This window comes from Helianthus annuus, chromosome 9, assembly GCF_002127325.2.
Source record: "Helianthus annuus cultivar XRQ/B chromosome 9, HanXRQr2.0-SUNRISE, whole genome shotgun sequence".
NCBI classification, from domain to species: Eukaryota; Viridiplantae; Streptophyta; class Magnoliopsida; order Asterales; family Asteraceae; genus Helianthus; species Helianthus annuus.
This window is the reverse complement of record NC_035441.2, coordinates 164,119,437-164,141,067: the sequence shown is the minus strand read 5'-3', so window position 1 is coordinate 164,141,067 and position 21,631 is coordinate 164,119,437. Positions and strand designations below refer to the sequence as shown.

General features: G+C 38.8%; 2 protein-coding genes and 1 long non-coding RNA gene across 3 annotated transcripts; 1 reads left to right on the top strand and 2 right to left on the bottom strand.

The window, feature by feature from the left end:
* Positions 1-1,391: 1,391 nt before the first annotated feature.
* Positions 1,392-9,754, top strand: LOC110879324. The gene is made up of 2 exons (XR_002558606.2): positions 1,392-1,539; positions 9,532-9,754. It is a non-coding gene; the product is annotated as an uncharacterized LOC110879324 (long non-coding RNA).
* LOC110879323 (subtilisin-like protease SBT1.7) lies at positions 2,636-5,752 on the bottom strand. The gene has a single exon (XM_022127768.2). The coding sequence runs from the start codon at positions 5,003-5,005 to the stop codon at positions 2,726-2,728; it is 2,280 nt and encodes a 759-aa protein (XP_021983460.1). The 5' UTR covers positions 5,006-5,752; the 3' UTR covers positions 2,636-2,725.
* LOC110879322 (subtilisin-like protease SBT1.7) lies at positions 6,191-9,372 on the bottom strand. The gene has a single exon (XM_022127767.2). The coding sequence runs from the start codon at positions 8,606-8,608 to the stop codon at positions 6,323-6,325; it is 2,286 nt and encodes a 761-aa protein (XP_021983459.1). The 5' UTR covers positions 8,609-9,372; the 3' UTR covers positions 6,191-6,322.
* Positions 9,755-21,631: the final 11,877 nt, after the last annotated feature.

Sequence of the window (21,631 nt, the reverse complement as noted above, 5' to 3'; positions counted from 1 at the left end):
AATGCATATAATAAAAGAAAATTTATTTTTTCACGTTATGATTATACTAAAATAAATCAACAATAGAGAAGTGTTAATGGAAAATAAAAATATAAATTAAAAAATTCGGGTATATGATCGGGTATATAGTTCGGGTAAACGGGTATGTGGTTTCGGGTAATCGGGTCGGGTATCACCTAATCCCATACCCGACCCATACCCGCGAAAATTTTTAAAACTAAACCCATACCCGGCCCAATACCCGTCGGGTATCGGGTATACCCATCCCATTTGTGTCGGGTTTCGGGTATACCCATCGGGCTCGGGTATTTTTGCCATCCCTACTTACAAATAACCCTAACTGTTGAATACGTACAGTCACTACCGCTATTTAATTGAATTTGTCGTTGTCAGTTTGATCCCGATAGCCAAACTATCTCGCTTCCTTATTCCGACTTGATTACAATTAGCATCACTCTCCTCTTCATCAATTATAGTAGAAAATGCCCTTATACTATACCAAATATACAAATGCATATAAGTGTGGTTTTAAGTGTGTTGGAGATGATATTTAATGCATCTAAAAGAAAGAAAATGCAATACTCTAAAATGATGTAAATAAGTAAGCATGTAAATAAATCAAATGTTTAGTAAACCGTTCATAAACTGTTTGTTAAGAAGTTCGTTTATTTGATAAACGAATAAACATGACAAAAGGTTGTTCGCTTAATTAGCGCACATAAGCACATGTCATGTTCCTTCGGTTACCATTTTTTTTTGTTAATTTATTTACGTTCGTTTATGTTTGTTTATTTATATAAACTCGTTTACATATTCATTGAATTTATATACTAGTTATTAGAAATACTAATTGGCCTATTGTATCAACCCAATCGAATTTTAGAACCAAGCCTTAGATAATCAACACAATATGAACTAACATAATCATGACGCTGGCTTCAAAGTTTAGCTTTTTTGGGCGTTTCCCTGGAAAATCATACCGCCGGCTGCCACTTGACAGGCGTTGTGCCACCACAAGAGCAGAACTCTCTGGCGTAACACACGGTGGGACGAAAACCCGGTTGGGCTCGAGAATCAAACTAACAACCTCACACAAGGTCTAGTCCAAATCCTTCATTGCCTATATCAACCCCAATATGACACAAATGAGAACTGAAGTTGAGTCTCCATTAAAGAATCCAAACCTACTACCACTAACCACAAGTAAAAGGATTATGTACTTTTTTTGTTCATTTACGTTTGTTTATATTTATTCATTTATGTTTGCTTAGAATATCAACCAACACGATTATTTTCTTAACGAACAATGTATGTTTGTTTAAGGGATCGTATCCATTCGTTTATTTTGTTTAAGTTACATCAACGAACGATCATTTAATTCGTTAAAAAATAAGAAAAAAACTGAAAAACTATCGGAAACGAGAAATGAATTAAAGGAAATTAAATTAAAATGCAAATGACAGAATAAACTGATGAGATGAATGAGGGATTCAGGGCGGAACGCAGACGTTGTGAAGCTCTTCCTCGGATGTCATACTGGTAACTAACTTCCACCTTAAACTAATTGTCGTTGTCTTTGATTATATCAAATTATCAATTGTAGCTGCTAACCATTGAAAATCATCTGATTTAGTATGGGAATGGGAACCCCTAGATGTCACACTCAAGTCATATATGGATATGCAATTGTACACTAAAGATAATATTTGATATTGTTGTTTTCTTCTCTCCCAAATTATTGATGAAACCCTCACTCACTTTAGTTTAAGATGACAAGTCACTTTATTAGTGGAATCACCATTTAACACTTATCTTAAAAGTTAAAACTGAATAGAATAGAGGCATCTGGAAACCATTCATCTTCTTCCATTGAAAGTGGTTTGAATATTTATTTATGTCTTGTGAGTAGTTAAGCACGTTTTATCTTTTTCTATATGGAAAAAGATCATTTTTAGTTGTGATTAAAAAAAGGTTCAATGTATATATATGAAAAGTATCAACCACATTATGTCTGTTGTTGTACTCTATGCAGTGAACATTTTATCATTAAAATTGGCTTGGCGTAACAACAATTAGGTTATGGATTCAAGCCTTGTTGACAACATTACATAGTGAAGAAAAGCTTCTCATTGTTTATGATACAGTGAGACAAAACAAAAGAATGTTAATCATCCAAACCTTTCACTATATTAGAACCTATTAAAGTATCCCTTACACCTTATTGCCTCCTTTCATATAAATAATAAATAGGTCCCGTTTTAGAGCTTATTTTATAAAGTTAATGTTATACATGTCAACATAAATGATAAAATCTGTAAGACATTTAAGACATCTTTGTATAGGGATGAGCACGGTACCCGTTCGGTACCGAACCGGTACCAGTAATCCGGTACCGAAAAACGGGAAAAGTGGGTACTGGTACCGTACCGAATATACTGGTTCGGTACCTGTATTTACCGGTTTTTAATCCGAAAAACGGGAAAAATGAGTACCGGTACACGGTACCAAATGCTCATCACTTTATAGTAACTAGTTTTTTTAGCTGCAGCAGTTGGTACTTCGAAATATGTTTGCTTGTGAACTTTTTATATCTGCAATTAACATGTATATCATAAAGAAGTATTGCACATTATAATTTATAAAAACTTATTTCATTTAATTTGCGTTGATGGCAAATAATTTGCATTGCTTGATCTAAGCAATATTACAATATACTTTACAGTAATCATACCCAGTTAAACGCTATAGGACTACTTACAACATATTTTCCACCAGACCATACCAGACGACCAAAACTGTTAGTTCCCGATTCCATGGAATTAGCAGTGAATGTCACGGTGTACACCTTTTTCTCGTTTTTCTCAGTAAACGTTAGCTCTTCTGGCTCAACTTTGATCTTTACAGCCCTTGTATTTGACAGTATCGAAACCTTGTAAGTTTCAGGTGGGCCCACATTTGTCAAACTTCTTGTGTACTTAACAATAGTTGCTACACTGCGTCCTCCGCCTTCCCCCGAAGCCGTCGTCAAAGGAACTGAAAACGACGGGTAGTTAAGATCTTCTACTCTGTATTCCTTTCCCGCTTTACACGTGGAGCGTCCACCTGTATACATTTTAATAGTACTAGAAGTGTAGTTCAAAGCACAGAGGAAGCTCAAGTAATCATCAAAAGAGGCGTCATAGACAAGACCAGGATCAAGGGCTGAAACGGGGTCCACGTGTCCTGCACCGTGATCAAATGGTGTTGATGGCATCCCAGTTGCAGCATCCTGCAACCCTTCACCGTTTTTGTATGTGCTATATGCGGTGGTCATAAGTGCCGACTTTATAGCCGCTGGGCTCCATTCTGGGTGAGCTTCTTTGAGTAGTGCGGCTAGCCCACTTACATGTGGGCAGGACATTGACGTTCCAGACACAATGTTAAATTCCGCACGCCGTGGGTCTTCGGTTAAGCCGGTGGGACTTTCTTTATTGGTCCAACCAGCTAAGATATCCACCCCTGGTGCTATGAAATCAGGTTTGAGTATTTCTGGTGTGAGCGGATTTGGACCACGGGAACTGAACCCTGCAACCAGCGGTGCGGGTTGGACGCTTAATTGAGTTCCTCCAGATGTAATCATAGCCGTTGGATTATGATCCGAGACTACGTATTGTTTGATTTCATCACCAGCTTTTTGACCTACAGCAGCGCTTGGTATGAGATGGGGGTCAGCCATAAGGTCTTCACCAACTATGTTGGCTAATATCATTCCGACACCACCAGCCGCCTTCACCACCATCCCCTTTTCCACCCGGGAAGTCTCCCCGCGTTCACATATCACAATTTTCCCAGTAACATGTCCCCGTGGCAACGAACCTGGTACACATTGATGGCCAGTTGTCATGTTACTCAAATTACCAGCAAAAACGAGTGGAATCAATGAACCCGGTAATGGTTTTCCAGTGTAAAGTGACACACCAGATAATCTCTTTCCATTCCCGAGGGTAACGTAAGCCGGGAAATCACGGTCCAGAGTTCCTGCTCCTACTGTAGCCATCCACGGGGCGACATTTGTTAGGGTTAGAGGTTCTGGCCCATCGTTGCCAGCAGAGCATGATACGAATATTCCATGGGATACTGCTTTAAACGCTCCGTAAGCTATAATATCGTTCGGGTAATCAGTAAGTGTACCGACTATCGAGAGTGATAATACATGAACACCATCTGTGATCGCCTTCTCCATTGCAGCTAATATGTCACTGCTAAAACATCCACCGGTCCAGCATGCTTTATAAACTGCCAGCCTGGCACGTGGGGCCATCCCTCGAGCTTTTCCTTTTGCAAAACCGAAAAAACTTGCCCCGGTGACTATAGACCCTGCTGCTGTAGTTGCGGTATGTGTCCCGTGTCCATCATCATCCAAAGGAGACATGGACTCGAGATTTTCATCAATTGACCCGTAAATATCATACGATTTCGGAAAATACCGTGCACCGATTAGTTTCTTATTGCAGCTGGTTACATTAAACCCTGGACCGCTCTGACACTTGCCTTTCCATGAACGGGGAACCGGTCCAAAACCCGTATCATCTAAGCTCTTACTTCCGGGCCACACACCCGTGTCCACCACTCCAATGATGACATCACTACCGGATCCCGACCCAGAAAGCATCATGTCATTCCTTTCTAGCCCAAGAAACTTAGGTGATCGAGTCGTCTGAAGCTTGTATATCACCTCTTCTTGAACCGAAATAATCCCGTGCTGTTTTTTAAGCAAACCCGCTTCCTCGACAGTTAGCCTTGCAGAAAAGCCATGCATAACCTTGTCGTAGGCATACAACATATGTGCGGACTTGGATACCGATCTCATAGACATTTCATACCATTCCAGGTGCTTAGGAAACACCAATGGTTTAACGGATTTGTCCATGTGAACAATATACGTCTTGTGGGGTTGTGCCGCCACATAACGATAGCACAACACCACGACTATTGCCATCAGGAGTACATCATTCCTTGGCTTCATGATCTTCTCAAAGTTTGTTGGCTGGTTTTGAAACAGCTGGTGGAGAACATAAGAGATTAAGATTGGATGTGTAATTATGAAATGATAATGGCATTAGCAATTAGCTACTGTTAATATATATTTACTTTGGGGCATGCATAGTTATTATTATGGATTTGAAGTGAGTGGATCAACTGATTAGACTCCTAATCATGTTACGTAATAAAAAAGTCATTAGGAAAGAATCTAATTCTCCATGTGTGAATAAAAAAATGTTTTAAGTCACATGTTTTAGTGCATTTTTATTGGGTGTCAGTTATAAATACTAAGTAATATTATCTTACAGTTTTCTTTTCTGATGCTAAGAGTGTTCGTGGTCATGAAAAATTAGTTGTACTCATTCGAAACATAATCACGATAGAGATATCTGATACATAAACAATTTTAAGTCTAGAACCGTAAGAACGAGTGTTTTACACATTGTTATACAATGATGGTGCGGTATGACTTTAACTTTTAGGAAAATCAAGGAATTCTGTTGGGATTTTTTAAGATGTTGATACTCCAAATATGATTATTTGAATCTAGTCATATTGTTGTTTCTCTCTCTAATAATTGAAAGGGTTAGGGGTTGATTATAGTTTAGGATGACGAATCAACGTCTTTTTGAAGAAGCCTTTCGGCATTATAACCTCAACAAATACTTGAATTATTGCCTAACTTTTGTTTTAAAAAATTGATATAGTATGAAAAAGAATGCCAAAAAGAAAGAAAGCTCATCTCCACTGAGTAATGGAAAAAGTAATTATAGTCTAAAAGTTAATATTGATCAGCATCTAGCATTTCTTCCTGTTAATCAAATGGACATCCTTACGTTTGATAGTTAATTTGTGTTTTTATCAACAACTAGATTATGGGATTAAATCTCGTTGAAAACGTTACATAGTGAATGGAAACTCTTTATTATTATTGGTGCCCCAAGACAAAACACTAGCAATTTTACAGTTTATTAAATATTAAATGTTTTAGTTGTTAGCATATCCTAGGCCTATTATGTATCATATAAATTTGTGATACATCTTTATATTGGTAACTACTAACTAGTTATTTAGCTGCAGCAGTTGTTTGTTCCAAAGATGTTTGCTTCTGAAGTTTTCTATACCTGCAACTAACATATATATCATACAGAAGACTTGCCTGTTATAATATATAAAAACTTTAGTTGATTTAATCTTCTTTACTTGTATATCAAGGAAGTAAAGGTTACAGATTTGTGCAATGATAGCAAATAATTTACATTGCTTGATCTAAGCAATATTACAATATACTTTACAGCAATCATACCCAGCTAAACGCTATAGGACTACTTACGACGTATTTTCCACCAGACCATACCAGACGACCAAAACTGGTAGTTCCCGATTCCATGGAACTAGCAGTAAACGTCACGGTGTACACCTTTTTCTCGTTTTTCTCAGTAAACGTTAGCTCTTCCGGCTCAACTTTGATCTTCACAGCCTTTGTATTTGAAAGTATCCAAACCTTGTAAGTTTGTGGTGGGCCCACATTCGTCAAAGTTCTCGTGTACTTGACAATATTTTCCGCACTGCTTCCACCGCCTTGCCCTGAAGCCGTCATCAAAGGAACCGAAAACGACGGGTAGTTAAGATCTTCTACTCTGTATTTCTTTCCCGCTGTACACGTGGAACTTCCACCCGTAAACATTCTAATAACACTAGAACTATAGTTCAAAGCACAAAGGAAGCTCAAGTAATCGCCAGCAGAGGCGTCATAGACAAGACCAGGGTCAAGAGCTGAAACGGGGTCCACGTGTCCTGCACCGTGATCAAACGGTGTTGATGGCATCCCAGATGCAACGTCCAGCAACCTTTCACCATTTTTGTATGTGCTATATGCTGTGGTCATAAGTGCTGATTTTATAGCTGCTGGGCTCCATTCTGGGTGAGCCTCCTTGAGTAGTGCAGCTAACCCGCCTACGTGTGGGCAGGACATCGACGTTCCAGACACGATGTTAAATTCCGCACGTCGTGGGTCTTCGGATAAGCCGGTGGGAGCTACTTTATTGGTCCAACCAGCTAAGATATTCACCCCTGGTGCTATGAAATCAGGTTTGAGTATTTCTGGCGTGAGCGGATTCGGACCACGGGAACTGAACGCTGCAACCACCGGTGATGGTTGGACACCCAATTGAGTTCCTCCGGATGTAATCGTAGCCGTTGGATTATTATCCGAGACTATGTATCGTTTGATTTCATCACCAGCTTTTTGACCTATGGTGGAGCTTGGTATGAGATGGGTGTCAGCCACAAGTTCTTCACCGAATGTATCGGTGTTCGCTAATATCATTCCCACACCACCAGCCGCCTTCACCACCATCCCCTTTTGCACCCGCGAATTCAACCCGCGTTCACACATCACAATTTTTCCAGTAACACGCCCCTGTGGCAACGAACCTGGTACACATAGACGGCCAGTTGTCGTATTACTAATATTACCGGCAAAAACGAGTGGAAACATTGAACCGGGTAATGGTTTTCCACTGTATAGTGATACACCGTATAACTTCTTTCCATTTCCGAGGGTAACATAAGCTGGGAAATCACGGTCTAGAGTTCCTGCTCCTACCGTAGCTATCCACGGGGCGACGTTTGATAGGCTTTGAGGTGCGGGCCCACTATTGCCAGCCGAGCATGACACGAATATTCCATGGGATACTGCTTTAAACGCCCCATAAGCTACAATATCAGTGGGGTAATCAGAAATCGAACCGCCTATTGAGAGTGATAATACATGAACACCATCTATGATCGCCTTCTCCATTGCAGCTAATATGTCGCTGCCAAAACATCCACCGAGCCAGCATGCTTTATAAACCGCCAGCCTGGCACGTGGTGCCATCCCTCGAGCTTTCCCTTTTGCAAAACCGAAAAGACTTGCCCCGGTGACTGCTGACCCTGTTGACGTAGTTGAAGTATGTGTCCCGTGTCCATCATCATCCAAAGGCGACTTGGATTCAATGGTTTCATCAATTGGCCCGTAGGCTGCTTCATACGCTCTCGAAAAATACCGTGCGCCAATTAGTTTCTTATTACAGCTCGTTACGTTAAACCCCGTCCCGCTCTCACACTCTCCTTTCCACAAACTGGGAACGGGTCCAAAACCCGTATCATCTAAACTCTTACTTCCGGGCCACACACCCGTGTCCACCACTCCAACGATGACATCACCACCGGACCCTGACCCAGAAAGCGTCATGTCACTCCTTTCTAGCCCAAGAAACTCAGGTGATCGAGTTGTATGCAGCTCATATATCACCTCTTCTTGAACCGAAATAATTCCGGGCTGGTTTCTAAGCAAACCCGCTTCCTCAACTGTCAGTCTTGTGGAAAAGCCGTGCATAACCTTGTCGTAAGCATACAACATAGATGTAGACTCAGATACCGATCTCATAGACGTTTCATACCATTCCATGTGGTCCGTAAACACCGATGGTTTACCGGCTTTGTCCATGTGAACAATATACGTCTTTTGGTGTTGTGCCGCGACATAACGATAGCAAAACACCATGATTACTGTCATCAGGACCACATTCCTTGGCTTCATCTTGTCAAAGTTTATTGTGTGTTTTTGGAGAACATAAGAGATTAAGAGGGGTGGGTTTGATTATGGGATTTTAGTGGTATTAGTTGCTGCTAATATATATATATATATATTATGGGGCATGCATAGATGTTATTATCATGGACTTGAAGTGAGTGGACCAATTGACTGGACTCCTAATCAATGGTATGTGCTAAAAAGTCACTGGAAAGGAATCTAATTCTTCATATGTGGCTAATATTAGAGTGATGCCAACCCAATAAAACTAAAATAATGTTTTAAGTGTACAATTAATTAGTTGAAAACAAAGTAAGTGGTTTACAACGTTTTAGTTCAATGTTATTGGGTGTCAGTGATAGATACTAATTAATATCATTTTTATAATTATTGTTCTCTGATTGTTTACACATGTTGTCATGAGTAATTACATAGAGAGAGTTATTTAATACAAAAACAACTATAATTCCTTTTTACTATTGATTTGAACTTTTAGGACAATCAAGGAACTCTATTAGTGAGTTACATATCCGGAAGTTGATAGAATTGATTAATCAAAATTAGGTAGATGGTTGTTTCTAAATTCTCTCTCTTTAATAATTGAATAAGAAGGGTGGTGATTGGTTTTAGTTTAGGATGAGGAAGAGAAGTCTTTTTGAAGAAGCACTATGGCATTATCACATAACCTTTACATGTATTTGAATTATTGCCTGACAATTGTTATAAAAATAGATATATAGTACGAAAAAGAATACCAAAAAGAAATAAAGTCATCTCCACCGAGTCATTGAAAGAAATTGTAACTCAAAAAGTTGTTTCTCTCATTTTAACTTAGACATTAAGACTTTGAAGAGTGTTGAAACATGAATCTGATACGAATTTCACCGATTTGAGTTTAGCTTAAATGGGTTGCTGTCGTTTTTGTGTAGAACCATCAAGCAAATTGAGCGAAATGGATCAATCTCAAGTCAACCTAACCTAACAAGTTCGTGGATTGACTTAAATGGATCCGTGTTGTTTTATAGACATCTATATGTTGTTTTTGGTGTACATTGGTAGTTCTATAGTAGTAATATACAAAAGCAAAACTAAAAAAGTTTTTAGGTTAACTGGTCGTTTTCGCTTGACCCTCTAAATACGCTATTTGTGGTTTGGTTTGTGTGTCCGTCATGTTTTGGGTGGGTCGTTGTCGTTTGAACCTCTAAATACGCTATCTGTGGTTTGGTTTGTATGCCTGTCACGTTTTGGGTTTGTCGTGTCTAATTGGGTTCAATCAGCCAACCCATGAGCACAACCCATTGAATATTGTCGTTTGCGTGTGTTTGTCCTCTCAAAGTCTCAAATCTCACTCCATTTTCATACTGGGGTTAGTCGTTTTCGTTGTTGTTTGAACCTCTAAATACGCTATTTGTGGTTTGTAAGTTTTGTTTCGTGGTGTTTCATAAGTTTATAAAGGGTTATGTACTTATGTTGATTATTGAATCAAGTCAAATAACTTATAAATTATATTAAAAAATGGTATCTCCGAGGATCCCCCACTGCAATGTATATTCTCTTTCCAGCTGTGTGTAATTGAAATTGAGTATTTAAATTTGTAGAGTTGTATTATTATGTTTTCAATAATTGAATGTATAAAACAATTAGTTAATGGGCTAGTAAAGTTTGATTAGAAGTTAGTTTGGAGTATGAATGTGATGTATGAGAAGAGTATTTAATAATCAATACACGGTGGAGCACGCAAATTCTGTCATTCTTTTAATTTTTTGTTTGATTCTTTACACATCAACATCCATAATCACGTTATCAATTGCCCACCATAATTCCTCGTCACACCATGTCTCCGTTATAATTAAAATAAATAATGATGATAAAAAAGAGGGCCGACCCTGAGAATTCCTGTACCTTGTTCGAGCTTGAAAAAACGTACCCTCGGTTCTTAAGGAAATAAATAAGTTAAACTAGTTTTTCATACAACCGTGAACCGTTGATAAAAATATAGCATTCGATAGACAATGCAATTAACAAGATATAAAATATAGTATTCGAATGAGTGAGATACCGTAAAAATTAATATGCTAATAGTTAATCAATGATTCGTGAAGCCCTCCTTGCATTCTTGATAGCAAACTGGTGAATCAACTCTTCACAATTTAAATCATATCTGAATTTGACCAAAAAAAAATAAGAGTAAACTTCCATTTTGCTCCCTGTGGTTTGGTCACTTTAACGGTTTTGCCCCAAACCTTTAAAAATAGCCATTTTACTCCCTGATGTTTTGATTTTGTTGCCAGTTTGCTCCCTGCGGGGAGCAAAATGGAAACATAAACAATTTGGATGGAGTTAGAGGCGGGGAGCAAACTGGCAAAAAACCGAAACATCAGGGAGCACAATGGCTATTTTTAAAGGTTTGGAGCAAAACCATTAAAGTGACAAAACCACAGGGAGCAAAACGGAAGTTTACTCAAAAAATAAAAAAAAAATAGAGTACGGGCCTGAATTTGACAATCGTTTTTGTATAAATTACCAACAATTTAGTCTTCAACACAACAGAAAAAAGGCATGAATTCGACAATAACTAATCGCCTAAACAAGAGCCTGAATTCGACAAAAAGAAACATAATAATAATAACTAATAAGGGCCTGAATGAGTGAATTCGATCAAAAACAAAACATAACAACTGAAGTACTGAACAAGGGTCGATTGACGGTTGATGATTTGATGTTTACCTGAATACGTGATCCGTGAGACTGAGTTCGTCGAACAGACTCTATGCGTGGTGGCCCGTGGTTGCGTGCAAGACTGAAATCAAAGAACAAAAGAGTGCAGACTCTGTGAGTTCCTCGTCAAACCAGGTCTGTCTTCTACTCTCCTACTATACGACGTTTCAATATCCACAGGGCACTAGTTGCCGCCCAACATGGACTAATTGTTTTTTATTAGTTTTAAATTCATTTGGGTATTGGGCTCACTAACCCAATTCCAATGGGCTAACTAATCTAAACCATATGATTTTTTTCTGTAAGTGGACCTAGGTTATGTTAGTATTTGTTTGACTATACCCTATTAATTTTTTTTACATGTATAATATCGGATTTTAAAAAAGAAAATTACGTGCCCTATGAAATCACGGGCCCTGGTCGGTGGTCCTCCCTGCCCACCTCCAGGGCCGGCCCTGATAAGAAATCTTTAATAATTAAAAAAGATTTACTCTTTTTTTGTTATTTATGTAAATGTAGGATCTTGTTAGTCATTTTATAATTCGGACCGCTGGTATCCGTTTGGTTTGTTACGATACCGGATAGCAACCAAAAGAGAAAAACCAAAAAATAAAATTATGATACCCTAAATGATTTCAGCATCTATTTTACATCAATAAAAAAACCGGCTGGTGTCCATCGTGAATCACATATATTCATATAAGCGAGTAAATAGTTAAATACAAAAACAGTTATTATCTCAACAATGTTACAATAATATCACAAGTGTGGCCATAACCGGATGCAAAAAAGGTGGGGGGATTCGAATTTATTAAACTGTATAGGGGCCAAGACTAATGCAAATTGAGCTAATCAACATTTAGTTCAATTTTCACTATAAAACTTATTTGATAAATGAAGACTCAAAAACCAGTTGGTACGACCTGGTCAGAGTCGAGCTTCAGATGACCCGGCAAGAAACCTGCAAGATCACAAGAGACAAAAGCACACCGTTAGCCTCGTCACAGGGAGGGGGGCCTCTCTGTGACCAAGCTCGGGCGTGAGAATAAGTATTTGTGAGGAGGAAATAGGTCAGGGAGAGAGAGAGGAGAGTTTAGAGAGAGAAAGTAGCGATTACCGGTTTTCGGAGGTTTGAGTAGGGTATTTATAGTCTTTGGGTGAGCTGATGTGGCAAGTTAGTTAGAGTCGGACCAGTCGCTATCATGGCGGTTATGGAGGTGGGACCCAGTTAGTTATGTCGCACCAGCATATCTGTCCGATCCGTCTTATGGTGCAGGGTCCGATCCGTTGTACCAAGCGTATCTGTACGATGATTCGGTCCGGTCAGGGACGTATCCTCATCAAGTCCCCCTAGTTCGTAGCGTTTCTTAGATAACAGCTTCGAACTATGACGGCGCAATTTTGGCGGTCTGAATCCTTGATTTGTTGTTTTGTAAAATTTTTTGAATTTTAAATTTCTAAGCGGTGACCTTAGTTGGGTAACCGACAGTCACTTTATGTTTCCCGCCTGATGTAACGGTTGGTGTACGTCAGCTGTCATGACGTGTCACCGTTTGATTGGGGGTTTTAAGGCGGTTCCATATCCCTATAAAAAGGGGGAGAAAACAATCTTCCGATTTCACCTTTCACTTTTCACCTTTCACCTTCTTCATCTTTTTCATTTTCTTCACTCCTTGTTGGTGAGAATCGACTCGTTTATTCAGGTTAGTAAACTTTTTTCTTGCTATGGCGAATAAGAGTAATCTTTCTGGTTGTTTTAATGTCTTGACCCAAAAGGGCTTAGACTGGTATGTGGAAAGCTATGCGATTCCCACATCGCTACACCCTGTTCTCCCGAAAAAGGACACGCCCATCTATCCCTTCGTTTCGGGAAAGATAAGGATTTACACTCGCTTTTTCGACTATTGTAACTGTCGTCTTCCTTTAACGAAGTTCTTGGTTGGGGTTTTGCTGTTTCACGAGGTACACTTGACTCAGATGAACCCTTTTGGCCTTGCCAAGGTGTGCCATTTCAAGTTGGCTTGTCGTGGTCTAGGGTCCGACCCGGATTTGGATGTGTTCCGGGCTTTTTACAAATTGAACCGGTCCGGCAACTGGTATACTTTTGAAGTCAGGGACAAGAACTCTTGTTGTTACACATGGATTACCACGAGCATAAAGGATTGGAAAGATCACTTCTTTCTAGTTGATGATCGATGCGTTCCGGAGTTCATGACATGGAGGCTAAAAAAGTCGAAACTCCCGTCTCCTCTTCCTAAAGACTTTGAGTATAACAAGAAGCTTTATGCTGACTTGATTAAGGAGGCCGGACGTATACAGAAATATCCGGAACACATTCTTGTCATGGGGAGGATTAGCACGATATGGGCCGAACCAGAGTGGTATCCTACCCTCCGATGGAATAAAGAGGGTCAGTTGTGCGGTGCTCTCTGTATTTTCATTGAGTTGTTCTATTTTTTCTTCTTTTTGTTCGGCATTTCTGTTCGGTGATAGATATTACTTATCGCTTGTCTTTTTGTGCAGTTATGGGTTTAAAGAAGGCATTACGGTTGAAGTCCTTCGACTCCAAAGAGCTAGACATCCGAGCCACCAAGACTCCGGAAGGCGATACCCCATATTTACAACTTGTACACCAAAATCTTTATCAGATTCGTGCGCCCGATGCTCCTGGTGATCAAGGGGGTTCGGCGGTTCAAGCAGACCTGGCAGCTCAAGGTGGTTCCAGCTCTACCCCTGTGGGGAAGGCGTTACCTGCTGCTCCGATTCAAGCGGTAGCTACGGCCAATGTTGCTGGGAGTCGAAAAGATGGTTCGGCAGGGACGAAAGGTTCCGGTTCTAAATTTGTGATTGAGGACGAGGGGATTCATCTTTCTGTTGGGGAAACTGGGATACATGCCGGTGGAGAAAAGGGGAGTGATGGCCGAGATGAAGGCGAGGATGATGGGGGAGATGAAGAAGAGCAACCCCAAGTAAGTTTGAAAAGAAAGCGGGCTGCTTCGACCAAAAATGACCCGAAGCTCAAACAACTAAAAAGGAAGAAATCAAAGTTTAAAACAATTACCCTTGATGACGACGACCAGGTTACCGAGTTTTCCACTGCTGGAGGTGTATTGGCAAATTTAAATGCTCATCTTCATGGGGGTCGCACCCCGCGGGATCATTCAGCAACTCCGTTAAGCCCGTTGTCTTTTGGGGAAGGTGGTGTTAAGGTCGTTACCGACTTGCTGTAACACCCGTTCTTATAAATCAAGGTTTAACGTATATTTAGCGAAATAATCATGTAATTAATAATTACATATACATCAGAAATACGGGTTGTTAAAAACTTTTACAATTTAAGTGATATACATAATGTGATTTAATTCGCCGTTTAGAATAACGACAAAACAACGTTGCGGAAGCTTTGTTTAACGTGTGTTCGGTTCTTGTTCGATGCTTGATCTTCATCCGGGACTCTAGACATTCACCTGTGATCAAAACCAACTTAAAGGTTAGTTTTGATAATTAAATAACTAATACAACAAGGAAATTAGGAAAAATCCAACATTTATATCTTGATCCCAACACAATAACTCATTTCTGGCCTCCACCGTAACTTACGGTGACACCGTAAGTTACGGTGGCCCATGTGTTAACATTTCCCTACCGTACATCAGTAGGCTAGCACCGTAACCAATTCAGCTCCACCGTAAGTTACGGTGGCACCGTAAGTTACGGTGGCACCTGCATCCAACCTTTCCATTTTTGCCACTATTTGACACAAAACTTTCGTATCTTTCAATCCGCTTGTCCGTTTTACGCGATTCTTTCTCCTACGCACTCGTAATTTAATTCTCCATCGAATGGAGTTAAAATCTAACGTCTCACTTCACAAAATTTTAGACTTCAAGCTCTCGGCTTGAAGTCCAATTACGACACTTTTGACCCGTTCACGGTTTCCTCTAACAAACTCGTTTGTGGCCTTTGTTTCTTTTGTAAACATTTTATTATGGTTATTTCCTATTGTACAAGGTTCAATTTACGGGTTACTACACATTTTTAACCCGTTTTGCTATTACTTCTATTTTGACCCGTTAAGGGTATTTATGCACTAAGATCCCATATCATCCCTTTTATACTTATCCTAAGAATTTAATCTATCAAATCACTTATTTCCAACAACCTTTAAAGGTCGTTTGCCCGATTTACCCATCAAGGGCATTTTAGTCGACTTTAGCCCCTCATTTACGACGAAGGGCATTTGCTACTAATTTGACTAAAAAAATATATGTTTAACCACAATCTTATTTATACGTACCTGGCTCGAGTCAACCTAATGACCCGTTTCGACTCCTTGCTTTCATTATCGATATTCTTATGGCGACGCAATTACCCAAATTACTATTCGCCCCTGAAAACACATGACTTGACAACCACATTAGTTGATATTGTCAAATGGCGTTGTTCCCACTGATGTGTGTAAAATGCAACATATAAAACACATCAATTAAGGCATAAAACTAACCCTTTTTAAGTACTAATGTTGGAAAAAGAGTGTTTTTGTCTTCCTTTTGTATTTTCAGGATGAAATGAGCTCAAAATCACAAAAGAAGCAAAAAGACTACTAAATCTACCATAAATACAAGAAAAGGAACAAAAGTGAACTGCCCGGACCCTCAACGGCACCTCCCAAGACAAAGAGAAGAGAAACAGAGTCTGAACACGCCCCGTGTCCAGTGAACACGGGGGCGTGCCCAGGAAGCAGCAGAAAAGACAAACCAGTAGAAGCTTCCATTGCTCACCACGGGGCCGTGCCCAGCGGACACGGGGGCGTGTTGAAAGTACAGCAGGCGCATTAATTGTAATTCGCAATTACAATTAATGAAGAGAGAGAATGTCAGACGGGCACGGGGCCGTGTTCAGCGAACACGGGGCCGTGTCCAGCGTTCTGTTCAGCCTATAAATAGAGGAGCTTGGCTTCATTCTCTCTCATCCCTTGGCACACCACCTCTCTCACACTTCATCCACCACCCACCACCACCATAACACCATCATCCACCACCATCATCCATTGTCCATCATAGAGTGTGTGAGTCGTCTCGGGATCCAAGATTGATCGTAAGAGTTCTTGACAATCAAGGCCATGTTTGCCTAAGTCTCTTACATCACTTGGTGAAGACAAGTGTTTAGTATAATACTTTTTATTTTTAATCTTTTGCACTTTTTATTTGGTTTTGTATTAATGACTTTAATAACTAGTTACTTATGTTGAAGGTGATCTTTCCTTATCGTTTGTCCGTGGTGTCTTGGCATTATTTTACTGTCTATATAAAATAAAAGATTTTCACCATTCATATCTCCACGGTCTATATGGAGGTATGTTGGCTACCTGGTCGGGGGTTAAGGGAACGGTTTGGTAAAGGTCTTGCCCTTGTTCAGCGTTTAGAGGTCCTGCTTGGGACCTGGGTCAAATTTAGTAGGGTCTCCTTCAATGCCCATAGGTATTGGATGGCGGGGATCCAAACTCTTTGACCCCCTCATAAGCTAACTACTATTAATACTATAACCCGGCTATTTAGGACTGTATCCCTGCTGACTCAGACTACTTAGCCGAGGGTAACGTCACCGCCAAAAGCGGGGCCTACCATAATTTGCATTAATAACTTAATTCATTATCTTTCAATAATCCGACCCTTTAGGATTGTATCCTTGCTGACTCAAACTACTGGGTTGAGGGTAACGTCGCCTTCAAAAGAGGGGCCTACTACAATAACTAAGATAATCTCTTAAACAAGTGCAAAAGTGCGAAAATAATCAAAGGTTATACTAATACACGTGTCGGATCCAAGTGATTCATCTTGTCTATCTGTTTTTATTTTATTTTCTTTTTCAGCATTTAGTTAGTTTTTATTTTTCTTAGTTTAAAACATTTTTCTAACTTTTTGATTTGATTAGACGTTGAGGATAAACCGGTATTAAAAGCTCTTGTGTCCTTGGACGACCTCGGTATCTTACCAACACTATACTACGTCCACGATGGGTGCACTTGCCCATATGTGTGTTTAGTGTTAGTGAATATCGTGTTTTATAAATTTAAAACTTGGCTAAAAGTGTAAAAAGGGCTTAAATATACATCAAAAATATATACACACTAACACGCATCACCACCATTTGACCCGTTCGACCTATATAACCCAACATTTTCATATGTAACAAAACATGGGTTTTTAATTACCAATCACATATCCGACCCATTTCGGATTTTCTCACTAGATCTCTTTCTTTCTAAAGTCAATTTCTTATATATGTATATATATATATATATATTATTTTTTTTTAAAACTCATTCGGCTCACGCTATGGGTGTCCTTTGAAACTGATTTTACTTTAGTCGATACTTGACTAAATTTCCATTTTTACCCATTTTCCATTACTAGTTACGCTATAAGGTAACTTTAAGAAAAACTCACTAATTCTTAACCAATTCGTGACTAATTTACCATTTTGCCTTTTTCACCATTAATCATGGTTTAAAACATTTTTGTTGGTTCTGACTCATTTCGTTTTGGGTCGGAACCCATGATTTAAACCAAATCCTTTATTGTATTCATCGTTATGAAATAAACACATATACTACAAGTGGGTGTAAGTTTTACTTACAGTTTGCGTCCGTTCGAGCTTTCCTTGTGCACTTGACCCGTTTGATCCATTCCTTGCCAGCTCCCACTTAGCTTGACGGGATCAAACTTAACACAATACCCACAAGATTTGTTAGATTTGTCATTATATAAAATGACCACAACATCTCATGGATTCACACATACTCATTTATCAAGACAATAGTTTAAACTGTCCTTGTGTTTGTACCTGTGCACTAACTTAGAACATGTTTGGCATACAAGTACATATTACTTGCATAAATCATTTGTATGTATTTTAGATGCCTTTAATACACCCATTTTCATAAAATTTGTTTGAAGCAATTACATGGTACACACAACACCATTCAAGTATGGAATAAAAGCTACTACGACATACCTCTTACCAAGTCTTACAATCAAATTATATTTCCACAATAGACACATTGCCTCAAGCTAATTTATTAGAATGCCATCATTATCACATTTCTCACAATTCATCCTTTTCTTGCATACAATTTTCTTAGATTAAGTTTATCAATACAATGTGCAGCAACTTTACAATGTAGCTACTGAATCGACTCTTTTGACCACTTTACGGTTTTATTTAGCCTTTCGTGATCAAAGATGAAATGTAGAATACTAAAATATCTTTCCAGCGCAAAAAGAATCAGCTCAATCCGAGCTTCCTAGAATTTATTATGATTTTCGCAAAATCAGCTCAGAAGTCAAAATGCTTCCAATCAGCTTGCTGTCAAAACAGTTCAGCCGACTTCGGACACTGTTTTGACCCGTTTAACATCAGAATTTAACAAACATATTCAGACATAAAACGTAGTATGTTTTAATAGCTTTCTGAGCATATAAGGCTCGTTGTCTAACTCCTAATAACGAATGAGATACGGCCTTTACAAGATGACTATCTAAGGCTGTCAAAAGTGACGAATTTCAAACTATTTTACACAAACTTGAATCAATTCAAGTTTCATGTAGGCATTTTATCAAACACTTAATGTGCAACCATTTAACACATGATTCTTTAACATGTCAAGATGGTCCTTAACCCTTTAAAACTTGTAGTTTTCACTCGGATTTTCACCAATTCTAAGCACCCTAGTAATTGCTATCATCAATTGACATCAACTAATATAGATTCAAGCATTCAACACAACTTTGTGATGTAAGCCATGTATAACATCAAATTTTCGGATTTCATAATACCCATAAAGTCAAAACCCCAAGTCTTTCACTACCAAGGGTTATTTAGGTGAAATTGAAGTAGTTACTCACTATTTATTCGTATAACATCATCAATTTCATAAATCTTTTACAAATCATCATCAATTATGATGATTCTAAGCACATGCATATCATCATTTTTACTATTTAGTCAAAAACTCACTTAGCTCATACTTGATTAATTGACTATCACTAGTTTATGGCACAATTTTACAAGTTTGCATCTAGGGTTTGTTCCTAGACATATACTCACACCAATTTCTCTAAAACATTAAATTTCATACACGAATTTCATTCATGCATGATTATCAAAATTCCAAAATATCACCATATCATAATTTTCGACATACCTTACAACCCCCTTGTCTTGGTGATCGCGAATTTAGTAAAAGCCCCAAATTCCTAGCTTGTTTTCCCTCTGATTTTGATCAAATAGTGAGTTTAGGGTTCAAAAGAAGGAACCCCTTTCTTGCTATGTGTAAACATCGACCAGAACACACACCTTGTGTGTGTTTTGAGTCAAATTTTCTTTTTATTAATTTCATTTTCAGTTTTGTCCATTATAGCCCCTTTATTTTCCAAAGTTTATAAAAGAAAGGTTAATTAGTCAAGTTCCTTTATTGTCTACAACATATAATTAACTAGGTTAACTATTCCTAGTTACTAAATGGGTTCGGGAAGTTATAACCCATTTTACTTTAAGTCCCGTTAACTCGGGACTTCTATATACTTTGTTTTTCCCAAAGTATTTATTCTCTCTTTTTTTTTTTAACATCCAGTTTATTTAATTAAATCCTAATATTTACCGGGTTAACTTTTACCACTAAAAGTATTCTACCCGCTCTTCGACGTTAACGCGGTTTATCTACTAAACCCGTTTTTGGGGTGTTACAAGTCTACCCCCTTAAAGAGGTTTCGTCCCCGAAACCGCTCTTAGTCCCTTATCTTTATTTATTACCAATTACCCGTAGGTTCCTTGACTTAACCTCGTAGGCTATTTTCCTTAGGCTTTCACCTCTTTGAGGCGAGGCCCTTATGATCCTTTTGCTTCAATTTATGACCCGTGGGTCAATTTGGCCCCCGTAGACCCTTGCTCTAATTAATATCCCGTAGGTTATGATGATCCCGTAGATCATCTTTTATTCTAGTCTTTATTCAATTGTCTATTTATATATATATATATATATATATATATATATATATATATATATATAGCTTTAAAGCATCCTTTGTTATGTTTGGAATCATTAAATTTTACTTTTGAACTTTAGTTGACCTTGACCGTAGTCTAAGGTTTCATTTGTTTACTTTCGGACTATCCTTCCGGCTTTACGACTTCTAGCGTCATTTACATGTCGGTTTGTCTTACGCTTACCATTACACGGTTCATACTTATACTCCTTTACAACCCATTACTCGGGTCCTTCTATCTTATTGTTTTTAGCTTTCCGGTGTCACCGGTTTGCGTTTTCCTATTATATTAAGCGTTATTCCTTAATTGACTCGTTTGACTCATTTTGGGTGAATTTTCATCACTTAAGAATGTCAAACTTCATTCTTTATTTGACCCGTCCAACTTTGAAATGGTTGAACGTAATTACCAAAATTTATGTTTGCGAAAATTCTCGTCATCTTTTAGTCATGACTCATTTTCCGAGTCTTTTGACTTTCTATTTCGCGTTCCTGTTTCTCAGTCTACGCATGCGTTTAAACCCTTACCCACCAACCGGGTGTTTTATCAAAGTCGTTATTATTGCAACCCTTACGGTATGCATTATGACTTCGTTTCGCGTTTATATTCCGACTTTGTCCTTAAGTTTGACGTTTTACAAAAACGACTCATTAAGGGACATATCTGCATTTTCCGGGTTCGAGTGTAAGTACACCCCCTCCCAATACTTGTCTAAATCATTTTTCATGTTTGCGTTTTCCGGGTTCGAGTGTAAGTACACTCCCTCCCAATTCTTGTCTAAATCGTTTTACATGCTTGCGTTTTCCAGGTTCGAGTGTAAGTACACTCCCTCCCAATTCTTGTCTAAATCATTTTACATGCTTGCGTTTTCCGGGTTCGAGTGTAAGTACACTCCCTCCCAATTCTTGTCTAAATCATTTTACATGCTTGCGTTTTCTGGGTTCGAGTGTAAGTACACTCCCTCCCAATACTTGTCTAAATCATTTTACATGCTTGCGTTTTTTGGGTTCGAGTGTAAGTACACTCCCTCCCAATACTTGTCTAAATCATTTTATATGTTTCTTTGTCCCTTCACTCGGGCTCATTATCCTAATGTAATACGCTTCCGTCACTCGGTTGTGCGTTTACATTATTATCAAATATTTTGCTTATCTGATTCATTTGGGTACTTTTTAATTAGTCCCATTCACCCCGCCCTTACTACATCGGATGTAAACGTGTCCGCCATAAGAAGTTCATGGTACCATATGCCACTACTTACTT